Genomic DNA, 15,795 nt, shown 5'->3' on the forward strand with positions numbered 1-15,795 from the left:
ACTCATTGCAGACTTGGGTCTCAGCCTTGAGGTCTAAGAAGCACCATCCATCAGTGCTTTTCACAGAGAAATAACATTGCTGTAGCAGTAAATTATTCCTCAGAGACAAAACATTTTAATGCAAGAGCTGGTGAACATAATTAAGAACTTCCATTATTTTGCTAATCTGAAATTTAGTGAGCCTGAGACCCATCTAAATTGTCCACTTGCTAGACACCCTGCTCAAAATCTCCACTTCACCACTGAACTGCATAATCTGACTGATCCTATCTCATATATATGTATGAGGAGCAGAATGGCTATTGTAAGCCCTTAAGAATCTTTTTCTTTCTTAGTTCTACTGACTGGCATAAAATAGTCCTCTGGGAGGCACATGTTGTCATGCAGTCCCTTTGGCGATGACTGAAAGATAAAATAAATGTAAAATGTTTTGTCTGAGAGCTTAGAGAAGTCAGGCCCTCCAGGGTTTGTGTGAAAACGTTACATTTCTAAGCAGCACAGTGGGGAGCACTGCTGGTCTCTACCCCAAGCCGTATGGTGTGTGAATGTCTGAACATAACTGGTTAGTAACTGCCTTCTCACTGCTTCTTGCTGCATGCTCTGTCAGGAAAGAGAAGGATTTATCAGTGGCATAGATGATGGGATTGAGTGTACCCTCAGCAAGTTTGCTGATGACACCAAGCTGAGTGGTGTGGTTTATACAGCAGAAGGAAGGGACCATCCAGAGGGACCTTGATAAACTCAAAAGGTGGGCTCTTGTGAAGCTAATGCGGTTCAACAAAGTAAAGTGCAAGGTTTTGCACTTGGGTCAGGGTAATCCCAGATATGTCTACAATCTGGGAGAAGAATTCCTTGAGAGTAGCCCTGCTGAGAAGGATTTAGGGGTACTGGTTGATGGAAAGCTTAACATGAGCCAGCAGTGTGCGCTTGTAGCCCGGAAGGCCAATTATATCCTGGGCTGCATTAAAAGAGGAATGGCCAGCAGGGAGAGGGAGGTGATTGTCCCCCTCTACTCGGCTCTTGTGAGGCCCCATCTGGAGTACTGTGTCCAGGTCTGGGGCCACCAACACAGGACAGATGTGGAGCTGTTGGAGATGGTCCGGAGGAGGGCCATGAAGGTAATCAAAATTATGGAGCACCTCTCTCATGCAGATAGGCTGAAGGAACAAAGCTTGTTCAGCCTGGAATAAAGAAGGCTGCAGGAAGACCTCATTGTGGCCTTCCAGTATTTAAAGGGAGTTCATAAACATGAAGGAAGTCAACTTTTTACAAGGGTAGGTATTGATAGGACAGGGGGGAATGGTTTTAAACTAAAGGAAGGGAGACTTAGATTACATGTTGGGGGGAAGTTTTTTACTGAGAGTGATGAGATGCTGGAGCGGGTTGCCCAGAAAAGTTTTGGGTGCCCCATCCTTGGATCTATTTAAGGCCATGTTGGATGGGGCCCTTGGCAACCTGATTTAATACTTGATCCAGTGATTGGTAACCCTGCCTGTTCCTGATTGGAACTTGATGATCCTTGAAGTTCTTCCCATCACAAGTCATTCTATGATTCTATTATGTTCTCCTTTATGGGTTTCTCACCTTGGCAGGAAACATGGAGCTAGTCCTGTGGCTGGTGCAGATGGGCCTACTGTCTTCATAGGACTATGCTAGTCTCCTCAAGAGAGCTTCTCTTCAAAACTTATGCCTCACTTTATGCTCTCTTGTAACTTGTCTTTGCAGGTGACATTGTGGGCCTTTACGATTCAGTCGGCCAAGGTGATCTGCTCTCCACTGGCATCATAACACGTGTCACTTCCAAAGCAGTGACTGTTGCCTTTGAGGAATCTCGAGATGGCATGCTGAGTGTGGATCATGAGAGCTCGTACCGCCTGCTGAAATTAGCCAACGATATCACCTACAACAGGATAAAAAAGTAAGGGCTGTGAGGGGGCAGCTCACCTAGGGTCACCGCTCAGGAGTGTAGCGGCCGATTGAAAATTGCCAGGCTTATTCTGGGAAAACCCTTCTGAGACTGATCTCAGCACGTGGCTGAATTGATGTGCTTAAAAATCACTAGGTCCAACTATATGAAGAGTCAGGGATGCAACAGTTAGATACGATCAGCCTGTTGTGCCCACAAACTTCTGTCACCGGGATACATTGCTCTTGCCTCTGACATGTGCAGGGAATCTCTTGAAGGAATCCACACAGTGCTTATAACCTGTTTTTCTTCTTTGGCAGAGCTTTAAATACACTAAAACAGTATCACGGTGGTCCAGCCTCTGATCTGATTGATGTCCTCTTCTTTTCTTTGGATCCAAGCCCATCCAGTGAAACAAGTAAGAATTTTTCTAAGACTTTCTTTTGGATCTGTCAGTAAAAGCAGATGTTGCTACTCATATGGGTTTTAAGCAAACATCATGGGAAATTAATGTGGGGAAAGAGGTAGAAATCTTTAGTCTCTAGAACAGTCAGTGAAGCCTGAAGTTGAATGCAAGTAATAAACAGTGTTGCAGCTGGCAACATTAAATACCTATCTCTCATTGTTAATGGGTCACTGGACATGCTAAGCTGCTGTAAAGACCCTTGTCATCCCTGGAAGAGATACAGACTCTTCAGCTAGCTAATGTACACTTTCCACAGAGAGTATTAAGTAAAGCTGAATTCTGGCATTAAAAAAAGCTGGATTTGTGATGGGAGAATTTCTTTGCACACATTCAAGAGTCTGAAATTCAATTTACTTTATGAGGCACTTCTTATTTGCTTCCTGCCCCAATCCCATCCATAAACTTCAGAGATCAGAAGCTGCCTGCACTGCTTCTGTACTGAAAATCCAATAACTCAGCCTACACAGGAATTAAGTGACTGTGGAACTACTGCAATTTGAAACAGCATGGGAATGCTTGCATTTTTATTTTTACAGCCTTGTGGTTATATTCAGTCAAGCTGGAAATGCTCAGGCTGCTTTAGTTTCATTGTCAAATATTTAAAACCTCACAACTTGGCTTTACCAACAGCTGTCCAAAAAAATTGCGTAGGAGTAGAATCCCCTTTTACTCTGATCTTACTTGATTTGAGTTTTTAAAATATGAAAGATGAAATTACACAGCTACACTTTCAGGGGAACCACAGGGAAAGCAAAGCCTTTGATCAGCAGAATATGAGGACTTGCAACTGTTAATGAATATTTCCCTTGACAGAAGAGAAATATCACCAGGGCTGCAAACAAAAGGGAAGGAAGGCAGAAGGTAAACCAAGTTGCCTTACAGGATTGGGCAGGCATTCTGTGTGTAAGATGGGCAGAGAGCTCAGATCCCTCCTGAGGCACAGGGCTCACTGCTCAGAAGTGTATCATGAGTTATGTCATCCATCACTGGTCTCCTTCCTGGCCAGAGCCGTGTTTGGTTTCCTCCCCTCTGTGTACAGGCTGTTACAGTTTTCTCAGTTACCTTGATTACTGCATTTAGTTGTCCACATTACACCTCTTTCACGTATTACTTCCATTACCTTCAGGCTAGGTTTCTGATATGATACACCAGGGCTGAAGAATTAATGCTAATGTGAGTCATACCTCCCTAGATCTGACACTGAGCTTAGTCCGAGTCAAACCTCTTAGCCTTTTGGCTACTCTGGGACTTTGGTATACTCAGGTTTTTAACGTTAAATAGAAGAATTTAAATATTTATGAACTAACTTTCTTAGCAACTTCAACTCTACCATTTCCCTGTGGTAGCAGAGCTGCCTCTGTAATGAAGGAAAACATTGAATTGCTCAGATGTGTCAACCGAAGCGCAGAGATGAGTTTTACATCTTCCCAGCACCAAGAATATGGATTTACAGAAACATTCAGCTGCATTAGGCAGGAGATGCAATATGAGAGGACAGCACATCACCTGAGAAGAGCAAAATGCTCTGGCAGGGGGGAAAGGCCTTCCATTTACCTTTTCACTTTATAGCTCCTTTCTCACTAATGAGAAAGATGTTATACTAGCCATCAATTAAATAATAATAACTTCAAGTATAAATAGATCCTGTAAGGTCCCTTCAACTGTCATCCTCCACCAAGTTGAAGAGAAGGTCAGTCTAGCTGGATAAATTCTGTCTCTTATGCTTGTGAGGCAGCACATGCAGGTCCTAAGGTATATGGAACACCTGGGGAAATAGATGTGTGTTTCTGCAAATAGTGTAGAAACTTGCAATGTGTGGATTGTTTGCAAAAGGCAGACCATCCAGAGAAAAAGCTAGCACTGACATTTGTGTAGAAAAAGAGAAAGGCCCAGAGTAGAAAGTCCCTGCCTCATTTAGGCTGGACAGGCAGCCTTTATGACTATCTTCTGTGACAACATGTAAACCAAATTACAAGGAAACTGAGAATTAAAAGGGTCGATGGAAAGCGTAAGCACTCAGCTCCATGCTCAGATAATTCGGGAGTTTTCTCCTGGGGGCGAAATAGGCTCCAGCAAGTGATACAGGGAGCAGCAGCATCTTAAATCTAACTTTTAAGTGAGGGAGAAGAAAAATCAGAAGTCTAACTTCTTAAACATTAGAGTCTCTATGTATTTGTTGTTTTTTTTTTTCCAAAAAGTTCTTTATGCAGGGTCTCTTTACGGGTACCCAAATAGACTTATGCTAGCCTGGCAAGATTTTCTGGCCTAGGTGGTAAACAACTTCTAGCTGCTTGTTGCTTTTTTTTTATGCTGCTTGTTGCTTTTTTTTTATGCTGCTGTGTTGCGATTTCCTCATGAGTGGATCACAGCTGCCTGGCACATCATGGGAGAATGTGCTGCCAAATGCTGTGCCTGGAGGATCTATATTGGAGTCTGTGTCATCCCAGGAGGGTGCCTAAATCCAGTCACTGACTGATTAGATGGACAAGGAGTCTGATAAAAACAACTGAAATGTGGTTTTCAAGTAGTTAGTGGCTGCTGGCATCTGACTAGTGCATGATACTGGCCTGCTAAAAGAACACCAGTATACACAGGAGGGTAATAATGACAAAAACAAATTTAGTGCCCTTTTTTCCCCCCAGCTCCTGATGACTTCCAGAGTTACTGCTGCGGTGCTAATTTGCACACAGCTATTTCCTACAGGATCTGGAAAATCCTGCTCACTATTTGCTGTACTTGCTGAGTTGTGCCCTTATTCTGTGCTGTTCATCTCTCCTCCTTAGTTGCTGGAATTGGGCAAAGATTAAGCATTGCATGATGGAGCCTAAGTCCTTGCAAAACACTTAAAAATGCAACTCAGGATAAGTATTCTTGGCATAACAAAAAACACTGGACAGGCTCTAGGAACCTGGAGTATCAAAAAGGAGCATATGAATATATAACCAACAAGTAGATGAGATCTGCAGCTAAGAGTAGGACTGGTCCCCATCACAAAGTATTTCCAAGCCTTACCTTGCTACCTTCAGAAAAATCCCAGGTGGGAGAGCAGGCTTTCCAGGAGGCAAACTCTGAAGTGAGTAGTTTATACTCATCAGGCTTGGTAGAAAGCAAAATACAGGTGTTTGTAAGAAATACTTTGCTTAGCTCTCCTCCATTTAAACCTGCACCTGTGGCTCAGAATCATTTAGGACTTTCACACTGACAGCCTGTAAGAAAGCCTTCCCTGCTTACAGATGCTGTCTTGTAGCATATATGCATATGTTGTTGTGAATGTATAGAAAGGCTTTGCTAGCCAGCAGAGGCCAGCATTGCTCTGCTTGCTGCGCATCACAGGGCCAGCCAGGCTAGATGCACACTATCCCGTCTCATACAGAGAATTCCCTGTTGCAGGCCTAACCCCATGCAGAGGTGTCCCCAGAAAAAGCCAACCCAGCAGGCAGAGGTCTGGGAAAGCAACAGGGATTTTTAGGAAAACATATCATGAGTATTGAGCTCATGCTATATCACTTGCAAAAATCTTCAGTGCTCCCTGTGCCTGTTGTATGATGCTTCCTGTCATCATGAGGGCCATGAAAAGGCCCTTGAAATCTGCAGAGAAAATTAAGCAGTCTGGACAACTCTGCAACTAAATACTTAACAAGGAGGGCAGGGAAGGTTCCCTGTCTACGGCTTAATTACCTGCTTGGGTTTTAACCAACAGTGTCTGGCTGCAGTGGAGCTGATTTTGGGGTTTGGTTTGTTCTTGGTGCCCATACACACAGACGGTGAGGAGTATACCTTAGTAAGTACACTGAAATGTGAGAACTCTCCAGCTCTGGAAAACTTAGTTCCTCCTGAACGTATGATACTGTCCAATCCACTCCTTCCACCTGAAGTGCTGGGATTGAGAGAAAAAAAAAAAATAGTCCTGGATCCTGGAAATGTTGGAAGACCAAACATGATGGCCAAGATATTTCTCCCTCCCTCCCCCCTCCAAGCATAAAGCTCTAACACCAAGTTCTGAGTCAGGAGCTGGATTACTTGAACCCCATTGAGACCCACCCTTACCAAGAATGCAGATTTCATTGTCAGACTGTAGAGAGGAGATGGGCAGCCCTGGGCAGAGCAGGAGGAATCAATGCAGACTTGGTGCCACAGGGCTACAGCTGGCTTAATACCTGTCTTTTGGGACTACCTGTGCAAATCCTAAATTGATTGCTTGTAAAGAGCACTTGGGCCAGCCTGCTGGAGTGGATTAGCTGCATTTCTTCGGAGGAACCTGCTCAAAGCCCTGCTGATGGATGGAAGTGAGTTTAGAGGAGCTGCAGCATCCCATAAGCTTTGCTGCCCTCCTCCTTCACAACCTTGCAATGTGCCCAGCCCAAAAAAGAGGAACTTTTCCTAGCCTGCCCTCCCAGCAGCTCTTAGCAGTGTGTGATTAAGAGGGAAGAGGATGTGCATGTGTGTGGAGAAGCCTCTTTCTGACCTCATTCTTTGAGCAAGGAAATATCAATGACTCCTACATCCCGGCTGTTCCTCATTGTGGGAAATGCCTTGTAGTTTTTAAGCTATTCTTTTTTTCCTTGCCCTCTGAATGCATGCTGTTCTTCTCTTAGTCACTGGCAGGCTAACTCAAAAATAACACAAAGCAAGAGGAGAAAACACTACCATTATTTCCCCACCAGTATCCTTAGCATAGCTGTGTTTGTTTAGCCTGGGCACCTCATTTGGATGTGCTGATTCAAAAGTCAGCGCCAAAGGTTGTGTAGGAGTTGCACACAAGTTAACATATCTAAAGCCAGAGGAAACTTTTAAGCTTTTGATCAAGCCCTTAATGCAAAGGTAGAGATAAAGCAAATGATGCCCTGCAGGGAATGATGCCCAGAGATTTGTCTTATATAAGCTTTCGTGGGAACGTTATTTTCGGTAAACCTCACTGTAATGAGTCATCATCTCTGCTGTAATTAACTTTCATAATGAACAAGCAGATTAGCAGCAGGATTAAGTCAGATGAGAATAAATAATGGATTTAAATTAGATAAGTCTTGGAGTTAAAAAGTGGCTCGTGAGAATTCTATCTTTTGCAGTGAAACCAATTCTCTTGTAATGCAATTTGCATATTCATTTCCCTTTTTTCCTTTCTGATCATGAAATCCAAACTAACTTAAGTTTTCAACATTTATACTGCCTGCTTGTATCTATTTTCTGCCTTCCTTTTCTGTCACCGTTAAACAATATAGGACAGCTGTGGGCTTTTGTTTGTTTGTTTGTTCACAGATGCTGTAGTTTGTTTCACTGCTTTTTCACTAGCAACTCCAACAAGTTTGTTAACTGGAAGATAAGCTATTCATTTGCAAGATCAGCCACTTTCTTCCCTCTCTTCACTGAACACTCACTAAATACACTGGCTCACCTTCAAAATATCCCCACAGTACCCTCCCTGCCCTAAGCGTTCTGTTTTATGGCAAGAAAATACCTCCTTAAGCACTGCCAAAAGTTAGTCAAGACCAGCTGTGTTCACAACCAAATGCTCCTTTTGAAACATCACTGAGCAGGAGAAACAGGGTGGGGAAGAGACTGATGCAGCATAGGCAGCTTGTTCAAGAAGCAGAACAATCCTTACTTTTACCAGTTTGTGTTCTTCTGGAGGGTGGTATATATTGTAGTTTGCTCCCCATGAAAGTTATTATCAACATTTGGGCCAGCTACCAAGAGCATTTGGTTTGTATTCATGGATTTGTGCTTCTCAGTAAGTTAGGGCTGAGGTCCAAGTGAATCTCCTGCTGTCTCCCCAGAGCCTTTAAAGCTCTACAACGACTCGCTGGATGCATCACAGAGGGAGGCTGTCTCCTTCTCACTAGCACAAAAGGAGCTTGCCATCGTCCATGGACCACCTGGCACAGGGAAGACCACAACAGTAGTAGAGATCATCTTGCAAGCTGTACAGCAAGGCCTGAAAGTGAGTAATCAGCAGCAGGAATGCAGTGGTAGCAACCATTTTGATTTATTTTGCAAACTCATTGGGGTTCGTGGCAGCTGGAGCAGATCCAGGAGCAGATCCAGTAGCAGCTGTGTTACGCTACAGAGCCTGGCTGGGAAATTTTCCCTACCAGCTGAAATGAGGTGCAAATAGCAAACCTGAGCTTTGAAGCTTCTAATTATGAGAGAACCTGCACTGGTGCTTCAAAACAAGATGAGCATTTGAGAATTGCCTTTGGTGTCTGGAGGCTGTGGAGATGCCAGTGGTTTATTCCTGCTAGCTGCGTGTTCTCATCTCCTCCTCTCTGCTGCTGAGTGCCTTCCTGTTGCTCAGGCGCTTTACTTGAGGCAATAACAAGCACTTTGTTTTTTTCCCCCCCTCACAGGTCCTGTGCTGCGCCCCTTCCAACGTTGCAGTTGATAACCTGGTGGAAAGACTGGCTGGCTACAAAGCCCGCATCCTGCGGCTTGGGCACCCTGCTCGCCTGCTGGAGCCCATCCAGCAGCATTCCTTGGATGCAGTCTTGGCCCGCAGTGACAGTGCCCAGATAGTGGCAGATGTCAGGAAGGACATTGACCAGGCCTTTGTACGTGTCCCCACAACACACCCCACGAGAGTAACCTGAATGCCATGTCTCTATATTAAGAGTACCCAAACTGTTAGCCAGGCAAGCTACTTTGTAAGTGAGGAGTCAGTCTGCCACTTCTTGATTACCTTTAGAAGACAACTTGGCCTTGGAGAAAATGCATTAGGGCACAAGCATGGCCATCAGAATTAGGGGACGCTTCCAGCCTGAAGAAGCATCTCACAGAGACAGCCTCTCTTCTGGACTGTGCTTGAGCCTCCTTGTTCACTGGCCAACAGCACTTATCTTTTTCTGCTGTAGAGCCAGAAGAGGGCAAAGCTCCTCCTAGCAGAATTCCTCATTGAAGTGGCAAAATCATAATCATTACTGCTGCACCATGGGGAGATGCTGCAGTGCCCTGCTCTCCAGATTATCTGTCTGGAATTGTTCACACAGTTCTCTTCACCAGAAGAGGAAGGGAAGCATCTGCATCATTAATTCACTTCCTGATGAGATATCTAGCAGTCCTGACACTCCCTCCCACTCTCAGCCACCTTAAGTAGAAAGTAGAGTACACTATAAAAATGCATCCTTAATTTCTTCTTTCTCAACCTATTTTTTTTTTTTAACTCAATTTACAGAGGAGCTTTTCTATTTGGGATAATAGGCTTTGATGCTAGTTAGAATTTTGCTGGTGGTAGCATTGTCCAAAAGCCATTCTTCAGATGCTTCCAACTTAGGCAAGGTTTTTTGTCGTAGTGGGACATGCAGAAAAGCGTCTTCATGCCCCTGCATGTGTTGTGCCATACTTGCCCAAGCATATTTTTCTGCCCATCAGTAGTGCACCATGCATGTATTTTTTTTTATTATTTTTTTTTTAATGATGGAGGTTGAATGTGGCTTTTAGCTCTATGAACATTAATCTGCAGCCACTGCTATGGCAGCAGCTTCAATTTTCCCAAACGCGACTATGCATCATCCGGCATTTCTCGTTGCTGTCTTCAAACATATTTATTGTTTGAGCAGTCAGAGAAGTCACTTGACAAATTGTTCTTGCACATTTCATGTGAGGGTTAGAGAGGGCATCCAATAGCTGGATGAGGTTGTACTCATAGCTGGGAGGCAGGTTCATGATGGGAATACACTTATCTCCTGGATGAAGACCCTGTTGTAGTCACAGCTATAAGCAGGATTTTTATTATTTTTTTTTAAACTTCATAATTGTTGATTCATTTGATGCACTCTAAAATAACAGGCGAAAAAAGCAAGAGCTAACAACATATCACTGCAGTTCAGCTTGTATGGTAGTGTTTTGCGCTACCACAACCAGGTTTTTCCACAGAAGAGGCACCTGACCTATTGACTTCCCTTTCCCTCTTCAGGTGACAGACAGCTCACCTCTGAGGCCCTGGGTCATCTCCCTAATCATTAACGTCTCCCTTTGGGTTTCCCCTAGTTGCTCATTTAATCATTTCTTCCTTTTCTCACTCCCCATTTTGATTCTTTCCTTTTCTTCTTCTTCCTTACCTTCAGCCTTAGGGAGACTAGTAGCATACATGAAAATCCATGCTCTTTATACACATTTTCTGTCCATCTTTTATTTCTTACCTGTGTAGGCTGGGAGCACTCCAGGACATCAACTTCTGAATACTGTTTGTACGAACAAGGGCGTAATCCCACATTACTTGAGCAAAAAAAAGGCAGATAGTTTTAGTGGTATTGAGCAGCATCAGCTAGCAGCTCGGGCCACCAGACAGTTAGACCTACAACCAGCCCCAGAAGAAAGCCAGCATAAATCTAGCCAAGTACACAAACCTTATAGTTCAGCTATGGAAGCAAGGTCTGACCTTAGATGCAGCTCCTAGACCAAATGGTGAAGGGTGGTGGCCTAAACAATACAGATGAGAGCCTTCTGGCACCTGTGATGCCCTAACAAGGAGCAAGTGGGCTCAGTGAGCCAAGCATTGTCCTTGGGGTTGACTGAAAGTGCTGGATTGGGCTGGATTCAGCCAGATGTTTGGATCTCAACGTAACCAGCCGGTTGCTGTTGTTAATTTTTTAACTAGATGTTTTTTGCAGAACAGATGCAAAACTTGGCAGTACTGGCACCAGCAATTTTGCTCTCTAATCTTCCTGTGTTCCTAGCAGAGAGGAAGCTGACACTGATCTATTTTGTTCCTTCAGCTCAGTATCTGGATTGGCACCCACCCTCTCCTTTTGAGCCAAGCTGAGGCAAGGATGCTTGCATGATCTCTCCCCTTTAACTTCTGAACCTGTCCACCAGCTTGACTGCCCTTTACATGTCAAGACCCCACAGATATTAAATACCTAGAAGCATAACCAAAGCAGGATGGCTGGGTAGACAAGAGACACAAAGAAATGTCTTTCCTAAAGGGAATACTCTGATATGAGCTGAGCTGTGTTAGGGACCAGAGAATCCATCCATACGGAAGGTGGTTAGGAACCATCAGGTCTCTTTGGTTCAGCTGCTTGTGAGAGCCTGCGTGCGTACCCTTTTTAGGTTACTCATGTCATCAGCCTTCCCTCGAAGGAAATAGTCCAAAATCCCACTTGAGAGTGTGGGCAGCTTTCTCATGGTGACTTGCAGTGAGCAATAGCTTGTCCCTTGTTTCATAGCTGCCAGTCTGTAACTGGGGTAGTGCTAGCAACCAGTGGTGATGATTTGATGGTTTAGATGTACTTAATCGGTGTTGCTTAAAAAAAAAAGAGCCTGTCCAGGTGTTGCTGTGAATCATTTTCAGCAACTCAGAGATGCCTCTTCAAAAATGCAGAGCTGCTGCTGTGGCAGACTGTGGGTCAATCAATTTGGGACCCCTTCTGCTTCAAGGTCACTTGGGAGCCCAAGAGTCTTTGCTTCCCCTGAGCAAGGAGCAGATCAAGGCAGAGAGTGTGTTTGTGATGTTTCTCACCCAGCAAAGGCACAAAAGCCTCACTGTTACATTTTACTCTCCTCTTCGTGCTGAAGTACTTTTGCTCCAGAGTGAATGTTGTTGTACTGACCAAAACATCTGACCTTCTGTCCCTGCTGGGCACAGGAAAAGCACAGAGCTGTGCTCTACAGCAGTGTAGGAGGGCTGAAACAGAGGATTTAATGACAAGAGGTTACTCTTTAACAGTCCTTTGTGTTCTTAATTCAAGACAATCAAAATGTACAGCCAGAAGAGTTTAAGTATGGGCCAGCTGAGGCTGAGAAATCACTGTCTAGACCATGATTGATGGTGCTACTCCTGGTGCTCCTGGAGGTTCCGATAGGCAGTGGTATTCTCATTCTGCTGCTTCATGCTTAGAGCCTGGGGTTGTACGCAGTCATACTCATTACATTTCAATCAGTGCTGATTGCAGAAGGGGCTTGCTGGTAGGGAGAGAGACAAGAGAAACCAAGGGCTTTGTGGAGCTGCTTCTGGTAAGCCAGTGGGTCACAGTGAGCACAGAGGAGCTATGCTGAATCTGTCTTCTTTGGTTATCAGAGAAGCTGAACATATCCCTGTTTGTTCTACCTTGATATTTTATTTTTACAGGCAAAATCCAAAAAGGCTCAAGACAAAGGGGAGCGGGGCCATTTTCTCAGCGAGATTAAGGCACTGAGAAAGGAGCTGAAGGAACGAGAAGAGACTGCCATGACTGCAGCCCTTACCCATGCCAGTGTAGTCCTTGCTACAAATACAGGTGCACAGTCCTCTTTTTCTTTGCAATATTTTACCTCCCATTGTCAGGTCTCATGTAAACTATGCAGTGCTGCATCATGCCAGGAGGGAGCCTTAGAGTTCTTGCTCCTGGGAGTTAGTCAAGTTTGCTGCGTGCTGTCAAACTCCTGTGCAGTGAGATCCTCCCTGCTTACATCCTAGCATGTGTTTCTTCTGTTCCACTCTGAAATGAAGGTGAGGAGGACCTCATGGATTTAGAATATAGGTCTTCAAATAGCCTTTGCTGGGAACCAGGCTGGCTCATCTTTGTTAGTTCTGAGTTGGAGCTGAGCTTCCAGTGCATAAACAAGTGCTATTGGAAGTGTACAGTCTGCTACTTATTTCATAAGTCACAAGCTACTTGATTTCATAAGTCACAAGCTTTCCTGCTTGGATAATTTCCATGGCTGATTGAATACAACACATGTTTCCATAGCCTGATTTCAGCCTGTGTGTGTTTGGTTAGTTTTGTAAATCACCCAAGTGGAATAAAGCACATGGGATTTAGGGAACTGTTCCAGGTATTGGTCAGGCAGCACATGTAGGCACAGCTACAAATAGGCAAGTAATAAATACCCTTGGAATTGAAAGGAAACATGAGTGCTTAAATTTAACACATCCTGAAGTGCTTTTCTGGATCAGATGTATAATACTGCAGAGCCCACTTTTAATCCTCAGATTTGGTTGCTCAGAGATTATTCACTGAGAGAGAAACATCGGTGATTTGAGGTCATAAAAAAGAACCTCATGGGACATCCACAATTTGAAGGTTAAAAAAAAATCTAGTGAATTATTTGCTGGGAATTGTCTCTCACCTCTTGTAGCTTTGCCTGAAAAAAAAAACGTAGGGAGCTTTTTTTTTTAATTAAACTGGTATTTTGTGCTAACCATTGCATTGATCAGATATGCTTTTCTCCTGGGGCTTGCTGGCAAGTCTGGAGGTCTGTGTAATTCTGTGTCAACAAAAGGTGGTGGATAAACAAAGGAGTTGAACTCTGTGTTTTCCTCTGTTAAGTAATCTTGGTATTTGTCAGAAACCATCTAGTTTGATGGGAATTATTGATGCACGCCACATTGCTCTGTTGCTAGGTTCAGCAGAGGGAGAATTTAATCATGGCAACACAGAGGGACAGCAGCGACCTTTAGTTAATGGGAGTTCGATAAGCCGAGCTGCAGCGCTGGAGGGGAAGAAAACTGTCTGCAGAGCTGTATGCCACAATGGGACAGGCTTGCTTAGACAGAGAGAACCTTTCTGGTTCTTTCTCTTCCTTCCACCTGCAGCATGGCAAGAAAAAAAAAAAGTCAAGTTCAAGCTGTATGCCTCTTGTGACACAGTGGACTCATGTAGGCTGGAAATTATTTGTAAGGAAAGCAGCATCTCTGTTGACAAACTCTGGCATCTGAACTGACATAAAGCTGTAGAGGCAGCAGGGTTTGCAGTGTCAAAGCAAAATCATTCCTAATCAGTGCAGATTTCAGAACTACATTGCAGTAGCACGAGAGCTTTGGAAAAAGACATCTCTGTGAATGCAGTGACTAAAATCTCCATGTCTGGCATCTGACTTCTGCATCATTTTCTTTTGCAGTCCCTTTTTTGGTTTTTTTTGTGAGTGCCTTGTTGATGGCTGTGAAATTCACAGCTCTGATCAATGCATGGATCAATATCGTTTCATGTCAGGATTACAGCAGGATCTGTGTAAGTGTTGTTTGGTCGGTGTTACAAATGGACTATTGTTGTAAAAAAAAAAATAGCTTTTGTCTCAGCTGTCTGATTATAGTCTTTTCTAATTTCCCTTCTACTCCCATAAGGAAGGACAGTGGAGCACGGGAGTTCAGCAGGATTGAGGAGTATGGGTCTCCACTGCTCATTTCCCCTGGGGCGTCCCTCAGTAGATCAGCCAATCTCAAGTCTGTCATCCTTGCAGTTTTTGTTGCCGAGAAGTTTTGTTTGCATTTGAGGGCAGAAGGAAAGTGGGTGTTCATTAGTGCTTTTGCTCTGCTTCTGCTCTGGTGAAGCATTTGAGCATATTGTTCTGTTTATCGTCTGTGTTTCACTTGTTTCAGAGATGCTTGGGAGCTTTTGGCCCCAGATGCCAGGGCAAAAAAGGGCAAACAAATAATAGAATCATAGAATATCCTGTGTTGGAAGGGACCCATAAGGATCACCAGCTCCTATCGGCAAAAACAATTCTGACCTATACATGTAAATGTATGTTTATTTGTCGTGGACCACAGAGCTGAATTTTTACATATCTGCAGAGAAACGTTATTTTATCTGTCTCCCTCAACCACAATTAAAGCATTATGACTTGTTTTAAAAACGTGTTGCTTGCTCATGTGCGTTCCTGCTAAGCTGTGCACTTTCTCTTTTAATTAGGTGCTTCTTCTGATGGCCCGCTGAAGCTGCTGCCTGAGAATTACTTTGATCTGGTGGTGATAGATGAGTGTGCCCAAGCCCTGGAAGCCAGCTGCTGGATACCACTGCTGAAAGCTCCAAAGTGCATCCTGGCTGGGGACCACAAGCAGCTTCCCCCCACCATCATCTCCCACAAGTAAGGAGCGGTCTGCGGTCACAGGTTCACGCCTCAAGTTTCAAGACATTTCATTAATGTGATTATTTAGCATTGTCCTCCGTGGACTGGGTTTAGTCACATGGCCAGGATTACATCAGAGCTGTTTTACTGATAGCTTCTGCTTAAAGTTTAATGTGCCTCCATCTGAGCAGGCTTTCATATTGCACCAGGACGTGACAGTCATGTTACCTGCTGGTGACCTACTCACGTCATAGCAAAGCACGTGTAGTCAGCATGGCTGTCTGTCTCTAGTGCTGATGACTGCCAGCTGAGCAACTGCTGAAGGACTTGTAAAGGTTTTCAATCTGCAGACAGAAAAGCAATCTGACAGCCTTCAGCCCTGCTCAGGAGCTGCTGTGAGCTCCTTGCCCAGGAGGCTCTCATCCATGTAGGAGCAGACATGTGGCCTGCCAAAGTCTGCACGTCAGCTCCAATTTTGTAGGAATGGGCTTAGATGGGTTGCCTTGATAGAGGTGCTAAAGCAAACCCCAGAAACTGAAGGCAGCTCTGTACCAGTTCCAGGTGTTTGTAGTGGGAATACTAGCTCACACAGTGACAGGGAGATGTCAGCCTTTGAAACTTACCCATACCCATTTTGGATAGGTATTCTAAACTGCAGCGA

The 15,795-nt window shown here is 44.3% G+C and overlaps 1 protein-coding gene across 1 annotated transcript in view; it reads left to right on the forward strand.

The window, feature by feature from the left end:
* The window catches only part of IGHMBP2 (immunoglobulin mu binding protein 2), a 34,746-nt gene that overhangs the window by 2,123 nt on the left and 16,828 nt on the right, over positions 1-15,795 (forward strand). Inside the window, exons 3-8 of the mRNA NM_001031175.3 lie at positions 1,726-1,918; positions 2,227-2,324; positions 8,147-8,310; positions 8,717-8,917; positions 12,436-12,583; positions 14,978-15,152. Of these exons, the coding sequence (NP_001026346.2) occupies positions 1,726-1,918; positions 2,227-2,324; positions 8,147-8,310; positions 8,717-8,917; positions 12,436-12,583; positions 14,978-15,152 (979 nt within the window). The remainder of the gene's footprint in view (positions 1-1,725; positions 1,919-2,226; positions 2,325-8,146; positions 8,311-8,716; positions 8,918-12,435; positions 12,584-14,977; positions 15,153-15,795) is intronic.

This window comes from Gallus gallus, chromosome 5, assembly GCF_016699485.2.
Source record: "Gallus gallus isolate bGalGal1 chromosome 5, bGalGal1.mat.broiler.GRCg7b, whole genome shotgun sequence".
NCBI classification, from domain to species: domain Eukaryota; kingdom Metazoa; phylum Chordata; class Aves; order Galliformes; family Phasianidae; genus Gallus; species Gallus gallus.